The sequence below is a fragment of the Zeugodacus cucurbitae genome, chromosome 3 (genome assembly GCF_028554725.1).
Source record: "Zeugodacus cucurbitae isolate PBARC_wt_2022May chromosome 3, idZeuCucr1.2, whole genome shotgun sequence".
NCBI classification, from domain to species: Eukaryota; Metazoa; Arthropoda; class Insecta; order Diptera; family Tephritidae; genus Zeugodacus; species Zeugodacus cucurbitae.
Genome location: NC_071668.1, coordinates 8,376,559 through 8,402,690, shown reverse-complemented (window position 1 = coordinate 8,402,690; position 26,132 = coordinate 8,376,559). Strand labels below are relative to the sequence as shown.

The 26,132-nt window shown below is 32.9% G+C and overlaps 1 protein-coding gene and 1 long non-coding RNA gene across 5 annotated transcripts in view; both read right to left on the bottom strand.

The window, feature by feature from the left end:
• LOC105215278 (polypeptide N-acetylgalactosaminyltransferase 5) overlaps positions 1-26,132 on the bottom strand; it is a 56,664-nt gene that overhangs the window by 6,236 nt on the left and 24,296 nt on the right. Inside the window, exons 2-9 of one of the 4 annotated variants that reach the window (XM_054226649.1) lie at positions 11,488-12,159; positions 10,522-11,243; positions 2,734-3,077; positions 2,405-2,571; positions 2,146-2,267; positions 1,839-2,035; positions 1,428-1,605; positions 997-1,177 (exon numbers count right to left, since the gene is read on the bottom strand). In XM_054226649.1, coding sequence (XP_054082624.1) covers positions 997-1,177; positions 1,428-1,605; positions 1,839-2,035; positions 2,146-2,267; positions 2,405-2,571; positions 2,734-3,077; positions 10,522-10,701 — 1,369 coding nt within the window. In that variant the 5' untranslated portion in view covers positions 10,702-11,243; positions 11,488-12,159. Of the gene's footprint in view, positions 1-996; positions 1,178-1,427; positions 1,606-1,838; positions 2,036-2,145; positions 2,268-2,404; positions 2,572-2,733; positions 3,078-10,521; positions 12,160-26,132 lie in introns of all 4 variants that reach the window. The other 3 variants (XM_054226651.1, XM_054226650.1, XM_054226648.1) reach the window with 3 other exon arrangements.
• Positions 8,524-10,515, bottom strand: LOC128920132 (uncharacterized). Its single transcript, XR_008470256.1, has 2 exons — positions 10,283-10,515; positions 8,524-9,998 (listed from the first exon to the last, which is right to left on the bottom strand). It is a non-coding gene; the product is annotated as an uncharacterized LOC128920132 (long non-coding RNA).

Sequence of the window (26,132 nt, the reverse complement as noted above, 5' to 3'; positions counted from 1 at the left end):
ACTTCCCTAACTCGAATCAGCATAATCCACAAAAAAACTTCGAGACAGAGAGACTGCCAAGTTACGGCAGGAAATCTGTATGAAATTTAACTTTTATTGCTAATTCAAGAGTTCAAGTTATGGAGAATTTCGAGTTATGGAAGTTCAACTGTATATTAAATTTTTTATAGCAAAAATATTACATAAATGAAAATAGAATTTATATTTTGATGGCAATAATTAATATTTTAAAATATTTTATTTTATATATTTTAATTTTTTTTAAAGATACATGTTACTTTTATTACTCTAAATGCTAATCAGCACATAACCTCAATTTTAAATTGCAAATACTGCGCTGTACTCAAAATCTAACGAAAAAAATTAATTTGTTACTATTAATTACATAAGTTTACTGCATAATTTTCACTTTGAGGCGATAGAAGAATATTTTTAAATAAAAAATATGCATATCAAAACCTTAGTTAGTAATTTCGCATATAAATTCCCATTCTCATTTATGAAAAGTGATTTAAATATAGAAAATTTTGTGTTTACGACATTAACGCTTATTAATAATAATATTAATAATGTTTTTCAAAAGTAGTCAAATTCGAGTATGGATAAATAATAACGAAAGGAATAAGTAGAAGATGAATAAAATAGTTATTCGAATAAAATATGTAATAAATGTAAAAAATAAATTTTAATTACATTTAGTGATGTTCAAAAAACTCGTAATTAATTTTAAATTTGTTAGTTAAAGTTGAGATTAAAATAGTTAATACACAAGTGGTGGGTGATTTAAGATACCAAATATATTAAAAAAAATATTGTTTATATTGTTTAGATTACTTGGGTAATTTGTGTGGTAATGTAGTGGTAGTAAAAGTGTCGGTAGTTTTTGTTTTAGTTTAGAACAAATGTATTCATGTAACTCAAGTAGTATTATTGGTAGTAAGTAGTAGCAGTAGTAGTAGTAGTAGGAAACAATGTGAACAAGACACAATTTCGAACCTGAGCTCATTGCATAATAAAAATCACGCCACTCATCCAACCACACTTCGGCCACACGCGCCGCATTGTGCAGCACAATTTTGGCCACACCGCCAGGGAATGTATAAGGCGACTTATCACGGAAGACATGACCCACATGAGAGCAGGGTATTATTTCTAAAATGCCGCCACATTGCCATATCTAAAGTGTAGTAGTAGTAGTAGTTAAAATTCGTTTTAAAAACTATGCCGCAAATACGAGCAAAAAATTAAGAATTAATCATAAGCTCGTTGCAATACTAAAAGTAAAATATGAGCAACTCTTTTCATTTATGTTTTGCCGACAATAATTCGGCAATATTTAGTTGACTGGAAATTAAATGTGGCTTTAAATTTTTTATAAAAAAAATTGATTTGTAAAAAAGTTGGTGAGTCAAAGTGGAGTGACTTACCCGGAAGGACATTTCTAGATTTTCACCACCCCAAATATCCATGCCCTCATCATATGAACCAATTTCATAGAAGTAATCTTTGTCAATCGAGAATAGACCACCGGCCATGGTGGGCGTGCGCAATGGCGCTGTACGATCATTATTGCGACGCTCCATTTCACGCTGAGGAACACGATACCTAGAATGGAATTTCGAAAATTTGAAATTAGTATTGAATTTTAAATGATATAAATTATCAAATATATACTCAAGACACTATATGAAATGAGTTGGAATATATTATAAAAGCTTCAAGATTCACTCTTGCAGCATAAATAATTTAGAGAGCGACAGTTATTCTAACCGTAATAAACTCTAACAATAATTCATTAGAGGCAAGGCAATCACAAATCATTACAATTTTCAATTTACCATCTGAAATTTAATTTCCAATTGAAACCGCCCCACGTTGAGTCCGAAGCGGTTATATATTCGAACGTCTCGTCGGAGATCACATCAATTATGGGACACACCACAGTGCGACGATTTTGCACAATACGTGCTAACAACGGTTCCAGCCAACCCTCTGTGCACTCACAATGCGCATCCAGGAATGTGATGACTTCACCCTACATAAAACAGAAACAAAACCAAAAAACGAGCCACAAGTGGCATAGGCAAGCAATGCGTTAAAAGGGGGTACATCCGAAGAATAAAATAATATTATCAGTGGTTTTACCGTCACGTGCTCGGCGCCTAACAGACGGGCGCGTATTAAACCGGAACGTTTCTCTGTGCGCAGCACAAATGTATGCACCGGTAATTTCGCCACATAGTCTTCCAGCTTTTTACCCAAATAATCTGTGAGCGAGTAGTAGAGTTAAAGTGAAAAGAAATGGAATTTTAAGTGAAAATTGTCTACTTATTTGCATAAATTAATAATTTACAATGTGTATTCAATTACATTTATCACGCTTTACAGTTATCTTCGTACTTACCACGCTCACTGGCATCATCCACGAGTATAATCTCCTTGAGTAGGGTGCGCGGCGAACGGTTGATAACGCTCCAAACGGTGCGGAGCAGCGTTGACCACGCTTCATTGTGGAAAACTATCACAATTGAGGTTGTTGGCAGTTTCGATGGATAAAGCTTCTTCTTGCAACTGCAAATATAGAGTACGAATGTGCGTTGTTGGTAGTGAGTTAAATTAAATTAAACTTACAGATACTCATATGTAAATAATGAACGATTTTGCATTGCAAAATTAAAATTCATTTATTTGAGGTTATGCATATATGCGCATATATTCTTCACTTGTACTTACTTATCATGCCGCACATCGGTCAGCGAACGATTCAGCGAGATCATATCGCTGGCCAGCAAGTTGAATTGATTCTCTTTGAATTTCTCCTTCATCAGATCCTTCATTTCCGGTGGTATTTTAACTGGTTTTCCCAATTCGCCTTGTTTGCCCTTCTCCTCTTTCACCGTTGGCGCTGAATGCCATTTCTTCAACAGTATACTGCGATATGTCATGGAAACACCGCCGCCCGCAAAACCACCCGGTCCCTTACCACCGCCAGCATCACCGTCCAAACTCTTTTCTGTATTAATTTCATTGTCATCGACCATATTTTGTTCGTCGACAAGCCTTTGTGCATCTGGCACCTGCAAAACGGTAAGCCGAAAGGAAAATGTATAATGAAAGAAGTGTGCTAGAGGAAAAAGGCGACAATTTTCATAATGGAAAAATTAAATTTAATAAAGCATGCATGCACTTTTATATGTGATTTTTTGCGTTTACTTTTTTGAATGGTGAGAATTAAATTAAAAATACTGTTTATTGTATTATATGTGACAGTTGGCCGTATGCTATATGACACACAAGTACATGGAAAATCTCTCTTTAAAACCAATGACAATATGTAGCAGTTATTGATAAATTAACATTTCGATTTAAGCCGCATAGTGTTTCAAGATTACAAAAAAATCGTACGTCATTGAAATTTTTATTTATTTTATTTTTACATTCAATAAGCTGTCATTGAAGCTTAATAACACAGCCTCATAAAAAAAAGTTTGTCGTGACTTAGGGATTTTACTATGTGTGCCCAATGTTTTTGGGGTCACTGAATCAGAATCCGAGGTCTATTTTACCCTATCATATCAGGGTTTTGACATAACCCTAGAAAACCAATATGACGAACAGCATTTTTTTAACTTCATCGAATTCGCCTAAACGAATCCGATGTCGTTTTTTTTTCAAAAGTGAAAATGTATCCCACATTATGGGATACCATGTATATGGCGGACGCTATTTTGAAAAAGCATCGGAATCGCTCGAAAATCGGGCGTTTTCGGGGTCTCTGATTATGAATCCGGTGTCGATTTTCCAAAATTCAAAATGGCGAAATTTTAAAATGAGTCCACCATATTGGTTCGCCATTTTTAACGTCAAATTCATAATGCGCGACCTCAAGAACCTCCGAATAACGAGTTTCAATTGAATCCGATGAATCTTAAAAATCGCTGTCATTCTGCGTAGAGACTTCTTAATGAACTCTGAAGGTTTTCTTGCAATTAGAGAAATATACGGTGATTATGATAATGGGAAGCATAATCGGCTAAATTTCTTAACCAAATTTTTAGTCAACGTTACGTTATATCAAGAATGAAAGTTATAGATAAATGGTTTGCGAATTTGTAGTTCTTAACGATGATACCAATAGTATAAGAGCTTAGTTTTGTTCCCTGAATATTGCAAAAAACCATATAACTTCGTTGGACTTTCTGGAGGTACATTAAATCAATGGTTCATGCTGATAAAGCAAATACGAAGTATATTCAAACAATAACGGGAATTTTCGTTCTTTATTTAATCATTCGACATTATGCTATTGGAATAACCTTTGACTCTTTATATTATGCTTGTCGAATATGGAGGCTAGGGCATCGTTACAATATTGTTTTTGGCCAAGAATTCACGAACAAGCAATAATTCATCATTGAATTTAATGATCCTATACCGGTGGATTTTTAAGATATTAGACTTAAATAACAGTCATCAAGACAAGTCATTATGGAAGATAGATGTTTTTCTCAGGAACAATCAGATATCTACTATCTAATACTTATACAATTACAATAAAACTACAAAACTTCGGTAGAAACAAAGAGTTTGGCTCAATCTCATTTCGAAAAAGGAGAATAACAAAAAAAGAATTAAAGAAAACGATAAAATTACATCTGTTTCAATCAGCCAATACTTGGAAAGCGTAGTAATCAGAAAATAAATACATTTCTAGAAGGCAATACGAATGTGGTTGAGCTTGAAGCTCGAAATACCACAACATCCTTGTAAAAAGAATAAATTTTTTCATACGCAACGACACACAGTTAGCTTAAAGAGTACAGACAAACGACACGGACCGAGTGGCATGCAACAAATAACGTTTTTGTTATGAAAATACTACAATATTTATAGCACGAGTATGCATTATGCATGTGCTGGCGTATGAAAGAACGTCGGAATATATATATGTATACATATACTATATATATGCTTGAAAGTCACACTGCCGTCATTGGTCACATGCCGTTTACAACAAAAAATCCTACTCTTGTCGCCGCCACAGACGCTGCTAATGTTACTGGTGTCAGTGACGACAGCAAAAAGCTGAGCAGCTGAGCGGCCACGCAATCACACCTAATATACCTACAAACATACATTCATATGTAAAAGTAGAGATTCTCAAATGTGTAGCAGACAGCGAGGCGCACGGGCCGATGTGTGAACTCATGAATGGAAAGCCCCAGCAATCGTCGAGCAAAGCGGAGCAAATGTGCAGTCGACAAAGGCAAATGAAGCACGTCGGCAGGCAGCTGCTGTGGCTGTTTCCAAGTCGTCCAATGTCGGACCGGCAATGCTAGCCCACACAGCTTTTTTTTGCGTGTATGTTTCAGTGCGTAAGCGTGTGCTCCAATGGCAACAACAACAACAACGGGAGCAATGCGTTATGTGGTGTCTGCTGGCTGGTTCGTGCCACAAGCCAAGTTCAACACTGTAATTCTGATTTAAGGCAAGATTTATTGTGTAATTAATTGCAATGCCGGTCGGTTGGTTGGTTGACTGGCTACAATAACAACAATAACCGCACACATGCCGACAACAACAACCACAGGAAATTACAACAAAATAATAATAATTATAAGAACGGATGGCCGACAGACCGGCTGTAGATGTCCAGCTCGGCGAAACAGCAATAACAATAATAATAACAAAAACAACAAGTGGCGCACTATAGCTGGGTGTACTACAACAACAACGACGACGTCGACAATGCCGCTCATGACGTGTTAATTAAAATGTTATACTCCAGAGCTAGTGCCTCTTCGAGACAACACAACAACAGTAGTAACAACAACAACAACAACTTCATTATACAGAATAGTATGTAGATGGCATAAGTGTTGGTGCTCAGCTTGCAAAAACAATAGCAAACTAAAAGTTATGAGCAAGCACTGCTTAAATATACATACATATATACAAACTACTGTTAGTTGCATGTTCTTATGTATGTACATATGTATGTATATGTGCCCAAATGCAAATCTGTACCAACAGGGACAAATATTTCCCTGCATTCTCTGGCAGCGCGAACTTTATGGTCTTACTGCATTTAACTTTTAAGCTGAGACACATTCATCAGCCGAAATACATATTTTCATTAGCTGGCACATACATACATACATATATCTGAACAATACGTGTGAGCTCTGCAATATTACCGAGTGAAATAGTATGTCATTTAATTAAAACAAAAGTAATTTCATATCGTTATAATTTCAAAGTTTTGCCTAAAATTTATGTGCTCTGCGGCACGACCTGTGTGTGCGGTTAATAACTTTTTAACAAAATAATTAATGGAAACTAATTAGTACTTTACATATTTATGTGTATATGTATTGAAAGTTCCCATGGTGGAAGGACAACGAAATTGCAGTGTAATACAATAAATTTTCAAAATTAGAATTGAATAAAAATTTTAGAAAACTAGAAAAAATTTCGAAATTATTTTTTTTTTTTACAAAAAATATTCTGACGTTTTTGCAATGCTTTAAGGGGTTATATACAGTTAGAATTTTCAAAAAATCTATTTTTTTTTATTTCATTTTCTTAATGTACATATAAGAATACACACAGAAAATTCAAAGTTACAAGCAAATGAAAAATTTGAAAAAGCGTTTTAGAGTGCTTTTAAGTACAAGGTCCAAACTTTAAACGCGTTTTTCTCAAAATGGTGTTTTCAAAGTCGGTGACCAACATTACTCGAAAACGGCTAGACCGATTAGTCTCAAATTTTAACACGACCTTCTTAAATATATTTTTTAGTAATTAATCGTAGATTTTTTCTCTCCGATAAATATTTTTTTTTTATAAGCAATTTAAGTAGAGACCGACCGATTAATCGGCCTTGGTATCGGCATCGGCCAGTATCGGCCACAAAATTAAGCATCGGCATCGGCCATATTAGGCCGATTCTTAGCCGATTCTTTCTACTTCTTTTGGATTATACTTAAATATCATTTTTTTATGTTTTTGATTTCTTTAGAGCATAAAATTTGAATTCTTCTGTTTACCAAATAAAACACATTTGACTAAACTAACAATTCATCATGGTGATAATTTAAGTCTAGTATAGAGAAATTCAATAATTTTGCATTAATAAAAGGTTTTATTTAGCACTACAAACATTCGATTTATGCCAAATATGTACAGTTTTGTTTAAAGTTGTTGAGATTTTGAAAATAATGTCATAAAGCCACTATTATAGAAGCATCCGTAACTAGGTTAATCTATTTTTAAAAGTTTGCCATATACAGGGTCAAGTACAATAATCACTTGGTGCTGGCCTGGACTATAAGGTGCATGGAAAAGAATCTCCGAAACAAGCTTCCGAAGTTTCTATTAAGTCACTATCACTATTTGCCACCTTTCACAATGCGTAATATAAAAGACAAAAGTCATCCCTTTGAAAATAACGGATTCTTTTTACTAGACCCACTATTTTCGAATATTGGCCTTAATGCTCATATTTGTCCTTAAGGGGCCAAAAAAAGTTCCCCAACTGCTGACATGATTCCGGCCGAATGAGTAACTGAAACACAAAAATTTAAAAAGGTTATTAAAGTTGAATATATTCCCTATACAAGGACCTACGGCTATTGAAAAATATCAAACATTAATAAAATGGCGTAGTTCTGACAAAAATTTCGAATTTTTAGGTAAAATTTGATTTTTTTTTAATGCCAAATTGACAGTTTTCAACAAATCAAAAAGATCGTAGGTCATTGTATAGTAAATATATTCAAGAACATTCAGTTTAAATTTCAAGTTGATCGGTCAATATTTCGTTGAGTTATGATGTCAGTTATTTTGTGAAAAGTCGTGTCGAGAATAACGCGTTTAAAGTTTCGACTATAGCGGTTTATACCTGTGAGGGATTGCTCTTTAGGACGCTGCCATTCAAAAATTATTCAAGATACGATTTTACCGCTTTCACAGGATATTTTTGAAACTATACGCTATCGAATAAGCAAAAAATAAAAAATCGATTTTTTGAAAATGTCACACCCCTTAAAGGAAAAAATCTATATTGCTGATTGCTGATTCGCTTTGAGAAAACGCGAATAACTTGTTTGTTCTATCAATATATATCTTATAATAATAATTTATTTAGTTTTGAACAACTTCATATTTACACATGAATTGAGTTGTTTACTTATTTTGTGATGTTATTTGTCTTTGTTTTTATTTTGTTACTATACTAATTTATTAAATAAAGTGGTTGATGAAAGAATCGGCATCGGCATCGGCCGATTCTTTGCCAACTGGCCGATTAATCGGCATCGGCATCGGCATCGGCTAAAATTTTGGTATCGGTCGGACACTAAATTTAAGGCCGAAATTTCGGTGAAAAATCAATTTTTTTTTTTGAGAAACCGCCATTTTGTCAAAAAATTTTATTTTGCTTATTCCTTCGATTAATTACTAGATTTAACATTATTTTAACGAAATCTGTTTGGTTTTTTAATTTCGGATGATCCAGTTCCGAGATATAGTGGTCACCGCAAAACGTCTTTTTTGAGAGGAGCTCCTGGAGATCAGCTGTAGCTCTTTTTCAAATAAATATTTTTACTAAAACTAAGTCTTAAAATACAGTTAAAAGATACCATAATATGTGTATAAATTTTTGGATCAATAAATTAAAAAGTTTTCTCAGAAAAAATTCTGGAAAATTCACTTTTTTTCGGCCGTCTAACTGTATATAACCCCTTAAGGACTTTGGGATGAAGAGGAAATGATGCCTGTGAGAACGTGACCGTCAATGGCGACCGTTATCGCGCCATGATAACCGAATATTTAATGCCTGAAATTGAAGCTCGTAATCTCGGCAGCATTTGGTTTCAAGAAGACGATGCCACTTTCCTCACATCGCATCAATCAATGGATTTATTGAGAGATTACTTCGATGAGCAGATAATTTCACGATTTTTTTGAGGTTAGTTGAAACTGGTATCAATTCCATATTTAAATAAGAGACCGTAAAAATCATAATGACGTCATTAATGAAATGTGTGTTAAGACCTAGCAGACCTAAGCCTTTAGTGTAAAAAAGTACTTTGCCGAATAAGAATCTTAGTAAGGAGCAATTTTAATAAAAATGAAAGTGGACAAAAAATTGAACACTTAAAATATTATTTAGGAATTAATGGGAGTATTTTTAAAAGAAACAAGTAAGGAAGGGCTAAGTTCGGGTGTAACCGAACATTTTATACTCTCGCAATTTGACCCACATATTCTTCATATATATTGTATAAAGTCCATTGAAAGTTGGAAACCATAATATGAGGTTAGAAGCACCGAGGTCCTCGTGTTCGATATATGGGGCCTTAAAAACCTATGGTCCGATTTCGGCGATTTTTAGAATGGGGCTGCCACACTATAAACATAGTATTTGTGCAAATTTCAGCACCGATATTTTAACTAGTGCTTACTTTATATATTGTAAAGTAAACGATTCAGATCGTCTTCAAAGTTCTGGTATATAGAAAGTAGGCGTGGTTGTGAACCGATTTCGCCTGTTTTCACAACATATCATTGGGATGTAAGGAAACTATTACAAACCAAGTTTCATTGAAATCGGTCGAGTAGTTCCTGAGATATGGTTTTTGACCCATAAGTGGGCGACGCCACGCCCATTTTCCATTTTGTAAAAAAATCTGAGTGCAGCTTCCATCTGCCATTTCTTATGTGAAATTTAGTGTTTCTGACGTTTTTCGTTACTGAGTTAACCCACTTTTCGTAATTTTCAACCTAACCTTTGTATGGGAGGTGGGCGTGGTTATTATCAGATTTCTTTCATTTTGGGACTGTATTAAGAAGTGGCTAAAAAAACGACTGCAAAAGGTTTGGTTTATACAGCTCTATTGGTTTCCGAGATATGTACAAAAAACCTATTTGGGGGCGGGGCCACGCCCACCTCCCCAAAAAAATTACATCCAAATATGCCCCTTCATAGTGCAATCCTTCATACCAAATTTTATTTCCATAGCTTTATTTATTTTCGGTTTTCGCCATTTTGTGGGAGTGGTCCGATTTCACTCATTTTCGAAAGCAACCTTCCTATGGTGCCAAGAAATAAGTGTGCCAAGTTTCATCAAGATATCTTAATTTTTACTCAAGTTACAGCTTGCACAGACGAACGGACGGACAGACAGACATTCGGATTTGAACTCCACTCTTCACCCTTATCACTTTGGTATATATAACCTTATATCTAACTCGTTTAGTTTTGGGTGTTACAAACAACCGTTATGTGAACAAAACTATAATACTCTCTAGCAATTTTGTTGCGAGAGTATAAAAAAGAAAGGCTGGAACAGTCTGTAGTTCTGTAGAATACTGTTCAGTATGTATTGTGCGTCTTAATACTAGTTTCACGAATGTAAAAAATACATATATTTGGATGAGTATCTGTATCTACAATGTCACATGTAGAGTACAAATATTACACCACTATTTGTAAAATAAAATCAACTTTAAACTCACCTCCACATCATACTCTCCGGGCCGTTTACACCGCCAACCGTCGCGTCCAATGCAATCCGAATAGCGGGCGATTAGTACAAAATCCACAATCACCCACACCAGGGAGGTGAGCAAGACGATGCGGCAGGTATTGGAGCGCATGCGACCGCGCAGTTTACGTGTAAAATTCATGGCGGACATATTGGCGCGCAACTCTGTATGTTTGTATGTATGTATATGTGTGGTGTTTGTGTAAATGAATTTGTGTTTGTTTCAAATTACTTTTGCTAGCAGCTCCTTTGCTTCTTTGAATTGCACTTAATCGCTACAATAACAGCTTAAAATAGTTAATTAAATTTATGAGCACCGCAACAACACAAACCAAATTTGTGTTTGAACTAAAACGAGGAAAACAAAAGAGATACGCGTGTAGAGTACAATTATGGTTTGAAGTAACAAATTATGGTGAATATTTTTATAAATTATAGTATATTATGGTTAAGAACACACACGTTTTGGCGCATTCAACTTGACGGCGGTACGGTGTGGGTGAGTTTGAATTGCGTTGGCACTTGTGACATGCTTTCCGGTGGATGTGGTGGCGTGTGAATGTGTAGGTGGTGGCTGTGCTCGCGTTTTGAGACCGTTATTTTGTGTAGGTGATGCAGCTATCGTTATCAGCTCTCGAAATGTAGATATAAGAATTCTTCCGGTTTGAGATAACAGTACTGGCGATATTTTTGCTAAGTAATAATGAATTGAAATTTAATTATTTTATATTTTTGTCTTTTTTTTTAATTTAAGCTCAACGTTTTTTTACTGTGTTTATTTTGTTAGTTTGCGTTTTACGGTTGCTACAAATGAGAATTTATTACTTTTACGCTCAATGCTGATTTGCTGTTGTTGTGTTTGCAATGTATTTTTGTTGGCTTTTTATTTTACTTTTTTTATTATTATTTGTTGTATAAAAAAGCATGGGAATTTTACGTTTGCGTGGCGTTTTAGTGCACTGAACACGCTGGCATTGACTGCGCGATCGAACGAGCGGTGAGCGACGAACGTTGGCAGCGGTTTAATGTTGTTTTAATATTTTTTATTTTTTTATTTCATATTTTGTATTTTTACCAATTGTGTGTTTGTATTTTAACTATTTCGCGTATTAGCTTATTTAATTAATATTTAGCACTTCGTCTTCGGCGAATGAGTCAAGTCTAGCGACGTCATTTGGCGCTCATTGATTAACACGCCGCCGATCAGCTGTGTGAGCACAAGTTGGCCACATCAGTAGGTCTCTTGGTCAATGGGTAATACGAGCAGTCGTTGAACGGTTTCTTTACAATTTTTTTTCTATCTTTTGTTTCAGTTTATTTTATGTATTTCGTCTGGTTTATGTACGCAAACAGATCTATTGCCTGCTCTCTTTTGACAACTTCTTCAATATTCACAGCATACTTTGCCACTCTTTCGCCGTGTTTTTCTCAACTCGATTTATTAAGCGTGAAACAGCTTGGTTGTCTTAATGTTACGGAGTATTAAAATGCAAATGACCAATAATATTTTCAATCTGTATATGGGAAGCGGAATTGGCGCAATGTAGATCGATTGCTGTTGTTGTTGTTGTTTGTTGGAAGGCCTTGAAACGTAGTCGTCGTCACTCAACTGGAAAAGAAAACAAAAAAAAAAAACAGGTGTGGGTAAAAACAATAATGAATGAGTTTGAATACAGTAGTGTATATAAATATGTCATGTACATATGTATGTAAATAGTATGTGTGCATGTAAATATGTATATTCATAATTGGTGAAATGATTTCCTAACATCGCTTTACGGCCTTGAGAAATTCAAAACGATCGCGGCTGCATGTGAACTTGATCTATTTTCTTGTATTTTGCAAAAGTGTCAACGAAATTGAAAGCTTTTAACAGCTCATTAACACAATACCTCAATGTTGAGCAGTCATTAATCATTTCAATTTTTGTTGTCAACAGTTGAAGTTGCAAGTATGCCTTAGACATACATACATACATACATATACCTATTATACATATATAAGGTATTTATATTTTATACAAATATATATTGATAGTAAACAAAAACCAATCGACTGCTTATCTTGCAAATAAATCGGTAGATAAGATATTTTATTATTAAATATTTAACCGAAATATTTTTATATTCGGTTTTGTAGTAGCATTCTATCAGATAATATAATAATTAAAGGGATTACTGATATTTATAATTAACTATATGACTCTTGTTAGAGTTGCCATATGTTGTAAATAAATTTGACAGATGAATAAAAATTGAAGATTCACAAAATTACACAAACATTATCTCTCTCTTCCTGCTCTCTCTTGGTCCCAAACTACGTTTGGTTAAGTACGAAGGCTGTTTCTTTAACTATTATGAACAGTCCTTTGTGATGCCATAAAATCCAACCTCCTAACTAAAATATAAAAATCGACAAAGCGCCTAGAACCTACCACAAATCTGCAGAGTTTTCTTTACTTCTATATCTGCTAATTTGCGGTGCTGACCAAAAAAAATGAGATCCATGAAACTTTTGCCTAGATCTCCGAAAGGCGGGACATTCCAATAGGAAATGTTGGGAAAATTCTACCTCATCCTCTTCCAAGCAGCTTCTGCAGCTAGCATTTAATAATTTTTTAGTTTGACCCCGTGAATCGCGATGGGACTTCAGCCAGTTAGAACTCCTATGACTTGGGAAAGACCCAAACTAACAATAATAATAAATAAATTGGAAATGACAAATTCATGAAACTGTTGTCTCTCCCTCTCCATCTTTCTCTTTTTCATTTTTCTAAAACTATTCTCTCTGCCTCTTTCTTTTAGGTGAGAAATTAATATCGGTAACAAAGCAAATAATTCCAACTGGGTAATTGATTCTAACACTATATTTTATCTATACAAAAACAAATTTATCAAACATAAAGTAAAATAATGCCAAAAACTGTATATAAGCAAAACAAAATGAAAAAAAAAATAAGTTTTTTATATGTATGTATGTATAAGATTAATCTTGCATGAATTTTAAAGGTAAAATTGTGTGTTTATTATCGTTAAAATTTCAAATGTTTTCTTAGTAAATTCAATAATAAATAATAACGTCATTGTATTTTGGGCGATTTTAGTGATAGCTGCGAAAAACCGACGGTAGTAATTAATAAATAGCAGATTACGCCATGATTTCTAGGAAACCACTTTTTTTACTGCTATTAAGACTCTTCATATCAGACTCCAGTTATGATGAAAATTCTAATTTTAGATCAATTTAGACAAAATGGATGTTTTTTAGAAAACTAATACGCAGTTTCCAATCAAGAAGAAATTGACATCCTCTACATATGTATAAGAGGTGTATTTAAAAAATCTCGTTATTTTTTTTCAAAAGACTAATAAATATTTAAAAAAAAAATTCCCGTTATTTTTTGAACACACATCTTTAGAGTTTGTTTTTTATTTTTTTAAAAACTTCAAAGAATTTTGTGAGCATATTTAACAAATTCAAAAACATTTTTTCATTCCTCAATTACTTCACTACAAGTTATTATTGGGGTTATTACCAACAACACTGAACTGTTATGACAATTTTCTTCAAAGTATTTATATAAAAGATTTCCTAACGGGCCTGCTCATGGCATGCTATTGAAAAAAAGGTGCGTTGCTGCAACAACCGAGTAAATGTCGTCTCACCTCAATGGAATTTCTTATAGCTGTAGACTGGTTTTTGCGCGCAGAAACGGGTTTCCAGAGAGAAATATGCAGTTCATGAGCACAAACAAACATAGACCAACACATGCAGCCATTTATATTTATCTATTTGCCTTTGTTTTGCCATGGATTAAATGGTGAATATCTGCTGCTCTTGCTTATTATGGCTTTAGCTGGCTGTTACTGCTGCTGCTACAATTGTTTGTAATACTAATGTATTGTGCTTATTGTTGTTTGTGTTGTTGCAATTTGTAAATAAATTAACTTTCATAGCAAATAAATACCGTTAAATAGCATTTATTCTCAATGTACAGCGAAGTAGGCGTTAATTTGTATTGGTGCGTGTATAAAGTGTTTGGCCTTTGTGAGTGCGGCTGCTCGCCACACATGCCGCCATTGGCAACAGTTAATCATGCAGTGGAAATTGTTTCGCTGGCATTCGTTGTGAGCTTTGTTTTTTTTTTCTTTTATTAAACAGTTAAACTTGTTGTATGGCCGGCTGTTGACTTCAGCATTTGATTTGGGCGTTTTGTATCTGTATCTGCAACTGTTGTAGCGACTGAGCTTTGTGTTGCTGTTATACTTACACACCTCTGTGTATATTTCGCTGCTTGCAATTCATGTTATTCTCATTGCAACTTTTTTGCCAAAGCGTTTTTGGAATTAATTAAATGCATATTATGTATGCTATGCTATGTTTACACACACGACTCATTACTAAATGATTGACTGGGAAATGAGTTGGAAAAAGGCACAAACCAAAAATGAACTGATGTAAATATCTACCGTTATAAAATATTTTAACGCGATTTCTGTTGAATGCGCGCGCTTTGGGTACAATTTAAAATGATATTTTTACAATAAATTTGGCAGACTTTGTTTCCGCTTCAATTATTCATGCATTTTTGCATATGAAATATCACGCATACGCCCTGACGAACAGCTGGCAAAAATATTTTTTCTAAAAGTTGTAAAAAAATTGACGAATTTTGCTATTTGGGAATTAAACATTCAAAAATCTACACTGCGCAGGTAAATATTTTTTATGGCAGCATATTTTTTTGTAAGGACTTGGCTCTTCAATTGTTTTAAATTGCCCGTATTAGTAATTTTAGTTATAAAATGGTGGTATTAGATATGGATAAATTTAGATTATTTATTGTGTAGTTTTTACTGATTAAAAAATGAAAATTCGAATATAAAATAATAACTAATTCCAAAAATATATAAAATAAATTAAATTAAATCCAGTTAATCCCCTTTAATCCGCCTTAATAATCCACTAATGTTTCTACTTGATAACTAGCACTTTAAAAGAATTTAAACGTTAATTAGCGTGGCTAATTATATACTTTAATTTGAAATGCAAAATATTTAAAGTATTAAAAAATGCAATTATTTTAAATTTTCTCACATTATTATTACCCGTGTAATTATTTTAAATGTCTTTTTATTTACTTTTCACTTATTTTGAGCTTTAAATGCTTTAAAATGTACTGTTTAAAAATAAAATAACTAACGTAATTAATTGACTTACAATATTTGCCAAAAATAAATGCTTTTAGTATATTATAGCCTTTTCACACAGGAGCTAATTGATCAATTAATTGGTCTCTGCTCGATTAAAACGCTGATTAAGATCGATTTATCGGTTTTTGAGTAGCCAGCAGTGTGGAGAGTTTCTCAATGGTTTCTCAATCAAAATGTTAATTGATCAATTAATTTGGCTGTGTGAAAAGGCTATTAAATTATAGCTATATACACATTGGAAGTATACCGTTTAAGCGGAGAAATTACTTATTTATCTCTCGAAAAATATTTATTTCATTCAATACCCAGACAAAGGAGTCAATTTTGTCGTATAGTGTAATGATAGAATCATGCTTTTATAAGCATTTCGTTTGGTTAATAAAAATATTTTTTATTATGAATTTTACCAAAATTTCCGACTTCCTTTAAAATTAAGAAAAAATCCTTCCATTTAGAGTTGGAGTTAAAAAATTCTTTAAATTTTTTATAAAACTGCTCAAGATAACACTTTTAAAAAGTATGAATTTTGTTTAAATTAATTTGCGTTAAAAATAAAAAACAAAGTTTCACGTTTCAACCACAAGGAAATATTTTCTTTTTATTATAGGAAGTGGTAGATAAAGGAATTTCGAAATGAATTCAAATTTTTTATGCACCACTACTACATCCACAACATACTGCGTTCTTAAATAAACGTTTGCTGTTTTAAACAAACAACGACATAAATAAAATTCTTACATTCCCCGAATTTTGTTTCATTTTTTCAGTTTTTTAATACTCTTACTTGCATACCGTAAACTACCACCATGAATTCGCAATAACTTAATTTTCATTGCATTTCATTGGATCGTTTCATAAACTGAACTCAATGGTCACTTTTGCGTTCAGACTGCAGCTACTACTAGTAGCAGTGAGCAACCAATAGTTAACAGCTGCCAACGGTTGGACACGAAATGTTGTTAAATGCGGTGAAATGCGAGTTGATCCAATGCTTCCCGCGTTTAACTTTGTTTATGTGAGTGTTTGTTTGCTTGTGTTTTTTATTAGTCCTGCACAAAAAAAAAATCAAGTTCATAACGGCAAAAATTCTACAAATTCTTTCGCTCTCTCATATCAATGTACTCAAAACACTATTTAGGGTGTACTTGGAATTGAAATATTTGTTGGTTGCATTAAGTGACCGATAAACTGGTTTGCTAAACTTGCAGTCGATAAAAATGTTTTTATTTTTTCTGAACTAAAATAATTTACGCTATATATGTATATTTATATTAAAAAATAATATAGCTTAAAGAAGGTGCGGCTTGAAACGTGATTAAAAGGAGAAATAATCGCGAGAATACCGAAAGTATATGAATAATGTATGCGAAAGAAATTAGATTTTAGATATGTGTTTGTATACGGGTGTATGACATAAAGGGGTTTTCAATAGGGACGTACAAAAGTAGACCGAAAACAGTAGGGACAGCAATGACGCCTTATTTTTCCCCGCTCTTTTGTTATTTCTCTTCAGTAAGGTTTGCCATTTAATCAAAATTTATTACCGAAATTCGGAGTCGGTGGCCTCAACTGTAAGAACGCTACGTCCAATTTATGGTCGTCATAATCGTCCTGTCAAATCAACAATTGAACGTCTAGTGGAAAAAGTTGAATCCACAGGCAGCAGAGTACAAAATGTTCCCGTGGCAGTGAGCCCGTAGTGTCGAGACTATTGCTGCCGCTAGCGCATCAATTGAGGAAGACCCAAATCAGTCTCACACACGCCAAATATAGGGCATCTTTGTGACGTAATTGTGGCGAATTTTGCGATAAGATCTTGGCCTACATTCTTACAAAATCAAATTGACACCACTTGACCACCAGAATCGTCGAATGTTCGTGAATTGGGTTGAGCAACAACTTGAAAATGATCTGAATTTTCATCGAAAACTCATCTTCCGCGAAGAGGCTCATTTCTGGCTGAATTGCTTCATCAATAAGAAAAATATGCAGTGCAAATATAATGTCATTGAATGTACTTTCACAGGAATAAAGAATTTCATTGATATTCCAAACCGCCACTTTTAGCGCTCTTATAGAAAAACCCTATGAGAGATTTACAAATATCGAATATTAAAAAAATCTTTTAAACTATCGGAGTTTTACACTCAAAAAGAAGAATCATTCTGTTGATATTCCTGCTTTTTGACTAATATTTTTAATATGAACTTCTCCTCGATTTGTGTAATCAATATGGGAAAATTTTTTTCACATCCAGTTTGAGTTCAATATAATACAAATTTATATTAACATTTCCATATTTATTTGAATGTCAAGTTGCAAGTAATAAATCTATGTATTCATGTATGTAGCATATACAATTTGTTTTTTATTTTGCATTTTGTTACAATGATTTATGGCGGGAATTGTAGTGGCTTAAAATTGTCATTTGTTACATGCCACAAGAGAACCATTACAATACCTCAGCTCAATCGATTGCGGTCGAATTGACAGTTGATTGCTATATTTTGATTGATTGCAGGTATTGTTTTAAAATGGATACTTAATTATCAACGTTGACAGCACTTGGATTGGAGAGCAATAAGAGGGTAAAGGTTATATATGAAAAAGAAAATATATATTATACATGTATGGAAGAAGATAAGTTGGCAAATTTAGAAGTGATTATAAATAATAATTATTTTATTTTTTTGAAATCGAATTTTAACATATTTATTTAAACCATAATATGGAATAAATTAATCGAAATGCTGTCTGAAAACCATGCTAAACCAAATCACAGTATTTTTGAATAATTTTTTATTTATCAAAAATCGAAAACTAATGCAAAATTAATTATTAGAATTATTTGAGTGCAACAACAGGATTGATTTTATTTAATCATTAAACTATTCACTCCACAAAATTACAAATCAATACCATACTATAAGTATGAGAGTAACTTCTATTGAGTGGATATTGAGTATACGATAAATTTACAGCTATAAAATTCAATTACAACATTTTCTAACATTAAATGAAGAAATATTGCTTTCTATGTTGGCAGTTAAATTATTATTATGATAGCGCTATTGTAAGTAAATTAAATTGACATGCGCCTCGAGCCATGCGACAGACTAGAGATTACTTTGATTGACTAACGAGATGTTGTATGGCAAGTAGAGTGCATAATAACAAATGAAATATGTGCTTAAGACTTAAGTATGATTGCTTGTAATTTAGAGATAATAGTCTAGAATGTAGTGGAATGTATCTAATAATCGATAAATGGCGTTTACTTTTTATGTAGAATTGATATGGTTTTTCAAGGGTTTGATGGACGTTAAAGTAATTATTTGGATAAAAGTGAACTTCCGTGTGCAATTTTATTATATTTTATATAACTGCAGATAATGAAAAATGTTTTATAAGTTAATTTAAGGTCTTAAGTCTGATAAATTAAAAAATCCAACAGGTACTACTATGGACAATTGAAAAGTAAAGTTCTCTCTCGACGAACAAAAACCAAACTCTACAAGTCTCTCATCATTCCCGTCCTACTTTACGGTGCAGAAGCGTGGACAATGTCAACATCCGATGAGAAGGCACTAGGAGTTTTCGAGAGAAGATTTTGCGGAAGATTTATGTTTCCTTAAACATTGGCAACCGCGAATACCACAGAAGATGGAATGATGAGCTGAATCTGTTATTCGACGACATAGACATAGTCCAGCGAATAAAAAGGCAGCGGCTACGCTGGTTAGGTCATGTTATTCGAATGGACGAAAGTGCTCCAGCTCTGAAAGTGTTCGATGCAGTACCCGCTGGTGGAAGCCGAGGAAGAGGGAGCCCTCCACTCCCGATAGAAGGACCAGGTGGAGAGGGACCTGGTTTCGCTTGGTATAACCAATTGGCGCCAAACTGTCAGAAGGAGAGTCGCGTGGCGCGCTGTTGTGGACTCGGCTATAACCACGTAAGCGGTGTCTACGCCAGTCAAGAAGAAGAAGAAGTCTGATAAATTATACTGAATAATGAAATCGAATATTTTTAAACGTTTTCTTTTAGAAATTAGTTTTTTTGTAATCATATCAAGAAAATTGATATGATTAATGAAAATTATCGATAATTTATCGCAAAAATTTATTTATCGATTATTCCTAGTATTCTCTATCGATAACCAACAGTATTACCATCACAGTGCATAAATAAACAAAAAGCATATGTGAATAATCTTAATGAGCTCAATTGCTGCATGTATTACTGAGGCGCTTGAACTTGAGGGGGACACTGCTTTAAAGCTGTGCTGTAACCATTGTAGGCGACAGAAAATAGGCGTTTCAGTATATTTAATACTGTTTGTATTTTTAATAAAATATGGAAAGAAAAAAAACTGGGTTTATTGCTTCCTTGCATGTGTGTGGGCGTTTAGCGCTTGATAAGCGGTGAATGGCAGCAGAATTTGTTAACGCCACATGCGCAGACCGGACGATATTGAATATCAAAAGCGCATTAAATTGCGAAACTTACAATATTTTATAGTAATTGTAAGCAACCACCAACAACATACATACATATATCTATATATACTGATATACTTAGCCCAACAAAGTGACAAAGTTTATGTGCGAGCAATGGCGCCATTTCCCCATAGCGTGCTCCATTTCGTCGCTGTTGCGGTGTTAATTTGTGAAAATTAAAATTGAATTTCTGTCACAGTCAGTTAGTCAATCAATTAGTTGTTTGGAACAAGTGTTTTCACTTTAGTCTCACCCATACATATTTGTATAAATACATATAAATATACTACACAGTGTTTATAAATGGCGACAGCAATAACAAAAACAATATATGGCAATTGTATGGCAAAGCGTACAAAATCAGTAATTAATTTGAAATTAATTACATTTTACACTTTCGTTTCCATGTTGATGAGACACTATTTGTACGACACAATTTGCACTGGTTTTATATCATACTTATATCCATGTCGCGTTACCAATTGAATAACGCTTTGATTGCGCCTCAAATTGAGTGCTAAATTGAGTAAAATTTCTTTTTTTTTCCTTCTTTCTTTCTTTCTTTTTCTCTGCATTTACTGCCTTTCTGTTGATTATTTTCGTAACTGCCGGCAATTTGTGTTTGTTTCTTTGGCGTTTGGCCCGACAAACAAGTGCTTGTACATTGATAAATATAATGTTGTACAGTGCCGCAGATAAGTATGTATGCTTGTAGATATCTAAATTTGTATGTTTTTAAGTAAGTACATAAGTAACCTTGCATTGGAGCATTGAAGCATTTTTTCATTAAATGAATGTTTTTCAGGCGTGCTTTTGCTTTTATTAAGTTTTATACATTTGAGTTTCTTTAGCAGCGCACTTTCACTGATAAGCATACGTTCTCTGTAGAGTATGTAGTACATTCCATAATTTATTTTAACGTTAGGAAAAATATTGCAAACGTTTGAGCGCTTGCTATCAAGCTGATATACATTTTTTGAACGGTTGAGTAGTTGCATGTAACCCTGACCGCTTTTCATAAAGTGAATTTCTTGAATGCAATTTCGATTCAAACAAGTTGGATCTTTGCACAGCTGCGACTGACTTTAAAAAAACCCAGCAAATTCTATAAGCAGAAATTAATTTTAAATTAAATCTCAAACAACAGGAAAACGGAGTCAGTGGGGCTTTTGTAAAGTTCTGATTTTACAAATAAGCAGTGGATTTAATTAAGCTATGCTTCTACTGAAAATATTGATAGCAAAAAGCGGAAGAAACTAAAAAAAGTTCATAAAGGCTTCATCGAATATAAAAAAAAAGAAAATGGAATAGAAACAAGCTTAAATTAAGCAACGGTCAATAAGCTGTCAACTTGTACTAAATCTAAAATATGGAGATTTCTATCTGTTTGTCGATTATAATATTAAGTTAGGATACAAAGTGTGTTCAAAAAATAACGGGAATTTTCGTTTTTTGAAAAAAAAAAAATTCATTCGTCTACACTAATGTTGTCACCTTCAAAATAGTCCCCATTCGATAAGTGCATAACTTGCGCCAGCGTTTTTTCAATCGTTTGATCACTTCTCAAACTAGATTTTTGTAATATGTTTAACCCTCTCATGCCCGAATTAAAATGGGCCGAGCTAACAGTTTTTTAGGACAGATATAAATTAGTCTTAACTCAAATATGAAATGATAAAAATTGTAAAGTCCTATGTATTCTGGTTCAATAGTTACAGGATGTTGCTTATAGGCACCAATTAAATTATTATAAATAAACTAAACAATTTTCTCATGACAGTTTTTTTTAAATAACTCTCTGATCCTTATTTATTTATATAGTTCATTTTGTTTTAAAATAAAACAATTTTTTAATGTTTTTGACCACTTTTTGTATAACCACTTTGGTATAACTTTTTTCGCGAAACCGATTTTGACAATTCCACTCTGCGGAGAACGCCTACTGAATGAATACGTACACAGCTCATAACAGAAATGTAACTGTAAGCTTGCACAACACATAAGTCTACATAATTGAAAAAGCCGCTGGTCAAAAAATATTTAAATAACGCGAATTAGAAGCCGGTAAGTACTATGTTGCCTATAGGCAATATTGGGCATGAAAAGGTAGTTCCCATTTTGACCAAGAAATACAATTTATTTGTTTACATTTATTCTTACTAACATCCCTGCATTTTAATTTTTTGGATTTAAAATGTCAATAATGTCAGGAAACTTAAGTGCAAAGTTAAATAAAAATTAAAATTAAATGGAACTTAATTTTCAATTAAAAAATTACGTGAAACCGACTGTAAGCAGCTGAATATAAGCAATATGTATATCAACATTTATAAAAATTTGTATTGGATTTTTGAACAATTGGAAATTTTAAAATTCCCGTTATTTTTTGAACACACCTCCTACAAGTTGAAACAAGTATATAACATCCTGACCCATTCCGTACAATCGCTGTAAAAACCCTCTGGATAAAAAATAAAAAACAAATACACCAAAAAAGTTTGAAAGTTATCTCTACATTGGGTATGGGCACGATTGGTAATAAGAAAATTGTCAGATTCAATCCAAAACACATTTGTTAGAAATCCAAAAGTTGATTACAAATTGGTTAAAATTATATTTTAAGATCAAGGAATATTTTTGTACTTGAATGTTTGTATGTATGTTACAAATCATAATTAGTTTATTTTAATATAATAATTATAAATTAATATAAAAAAATAGTAGAAATGTGCTTCAATTATAATTTTTAAAGTAAAATCTTTAAAATATTTTGTTTTTCGTTTTCATTGTTCACAACTGCAACATAGATCATTATAAAAACTTTGCTGGCCGAAATAATAATAGATACATTTCAATTTAATAAAATACTGTATAAATATAAACACACTAATTAAATTTTCCATTTAATTTATATTGCTTTATTGCGAGTAAAATATTAAAAAAAAAAAATAACCAATAAAATGAAATTCATTAAAATGAGTTTATTCAATTTCATTTCGAAAAACCGCCAACAGATAACCACAAAAACTACTTAAAATATGCCACTTAATTAACTCGGCAATAAATTTGTATGCATTTGAACAATTTCCCATTAAACAAGGATAGAAAAAAAAAACAATATATTTTATGGCATTGTACGAGTACTGTATTTGCAGGCGTGAAATTAGCGCTCTCCACATTTGTTGAGTGGTAAATGGTACGAATGAAAAATATATGTATGTAAGCTTTTAGTGAATTCGGGAAATGAGAAAGCGGTAATTGCTAAATTATTGACCAAAATTTTGTTAACATAAAATAACTAATGCATTCATAACATTCGTTCAGGTACTTAAACTGGAAAAATGAGTGTCGAGGCTATTATAAAAGCATTGAAGAGCAGTAGTTTAAATAAATACATTTATTTCAGAATATTTGTACAATTGTTTTTAGTGCAAGGTAAAAGTTTGTTCTATCAAATTAAATTAGAGGGCAAGTTTTGTAAAAAAGCAAATATACTTGTACTTCACTCGTAACAAATATATACGATCTGAGTTCATACGAATAATATTATTATATTGTTCAGGGGCACTAAAACACTGTTTTTGAGAGATATCGAAATCAAACCTTGATTAATGTCAATATTAGATAATTACACACCTTCAAGATTCAACATTCAACATCAGCCTTAGATACAGCTTTTTTTAATTTTTGAATAAGAGTGGTAATATGATAAAACTTATAGAGATTATAGCCTTATCACACAGCCAAATTAATTGATCAATTCAAATTTTTATTGAGAAACAAGTTTTTGCCCTTCACACTGCCGGCTACTCGGTAATCGATCAGCTGTTACACATTTCTGTTTTTGTCTTTCATAAGAAGTTGGTAAGTTTCAATAGGTTAATTGATATTTTTTTATTTTTTTTCAGCTGCGACATCTACCGTCGTGTATTGTGAACAACAACTCGCAGACAAAGAACTTATATATAGTTACAAATACGGTTTTTTTCGCAGAGTTGCATTTCATTTTCAAGTCAATTAAAATTCAATTAATGTAGAAAAATATATTTTTATTTTGTATGGTAAATTGATTAAATTAACTTTTTAATCGATCAAAGGTCGGTTAATTGATCAATAAGCTCCTGTGTGAAAAGGCTATTAGGATCAGAGGCTGACCCTCGCAACAAATGACGCGATGAATTCCACTTGTATAGCTAAAGACGCCAGTCCATTGTGATGCCATAAGACTACTATGTATGGATCGCAAGAATACCTGTTTATATTTCCGAACCGATAACATGGAGATTAGATATGTTGGCCTTCGAATAGTTCGTTTCGATTACAGTCGATTTATTTAAATTTGGTGATATTTTAAATATTTTAAATTTTAAAATTCTTCCGTTTAAGAAAATCACTCTTTTTTTCAAGAAAAAATTCAATATTTTGCAGCTGTGTTTGAAGAGTGCGAAAATAATCTTGTATATTTATTCGATTTCGTACATTTCTTGACAAGAAGACTTTTCAAAGTGATTTATTGCGATAAAATTGATGTGAAAAACTTCAGAATGTGAATTTAATACGAGAATAATAAAATAAAAAACCGGCTACAAAGTAAAATAGGGTAAATGAGGTGCGTATAAATGAAAAAAAAAACGAACAACAATGTCGACGGATAAGTTTGTTTGTCTGAACGATGAAATTGCAAATGGAAAAAAGAAGAAAAAAACTTTCAATATACCATAAGTGTCTTAAAAAGCAATAAGACGCTGTGAAATATGTACGCAGTGTCATTTATCAAACGACACAATGAAAAAAAATAAAGGATATGCAGGCTACAAAAGGCACTCACTACAGCCGCCCCTCTATTTAGTGTGTTGTGAGGAAAGGCAGGAGGAAATTAATACGATTTTAAGTGACACTAAATGTGGGCGTTGTTGATATGTGTTTTGCATGACGATTACTTTATACGAGTATATAAATTGTGACAACATAAAAAATGCATATAATTATTTTTATTTTCCACAAAGTACCCTCCCGATAGCATCTCAATCACTGACAATCATTAAGTAAATAATTAAGGAACTTCAATCAGATGTGCAGTCGGCAAATGCGATTTCTTTGAACTGGCCTCACACCATTAATACGCGTACTGCAACGTAACGGGTCAATGCGCTTCGGCTGTTGAAAAACACGATTTATTGCTAATGCATTTTGCGATTGAGTGATGAGTTAAGTTAAGTTATTTTTTATTGACAAAGCGGTAAGAGTTGAAGCATGCAGATTATTAACGGGTTAGTCATGGTTACCTTTATTTATTGCTCAATTATATGAGCATTTGTGGTAATCCTCAACTGTTTTTTGAAGACATTAAATTATTTTGGAAACAGAAAATTTAAACTTTAGAAGATACTTGAGTGGTAAATTTGTAAAACAATTTGAGTGGTAAATTTGTAAAAAAAAAAAAATTTTTTTTTATATCGATCTTGGACATTTGTGTCAACATTAACCCAACAAAATTTTGTAGAGATCTGTTTGCATCCCAAACTTATTCTCAACTGAAAATGTCACTTTTTTAGCCGAATTTTCGACATTTGCGGGAAATTTTTCTTTTCTTTTTTATTTCCAAGAATGCGGCTGAGGCTCATCGAATGCTTTCGGATACGTACGGTGAGGCTGTCCTAAGTGAAAAAAGCCTTAAATTTACAAAAAAAAACCAATAGTTAAAATTTTGTTTACTAAACTCAGTGAATACCCCAAATTACGAACATTTTTTGATGAAATTTTTGCAATTTTCTACACCCAAGTCGACTCAATAAACACACATATGTATGTACATCTGCAGTACATATTCACTCGTGCTTTATTATTTTTAGCACGCATTACTGGTTTTCTCT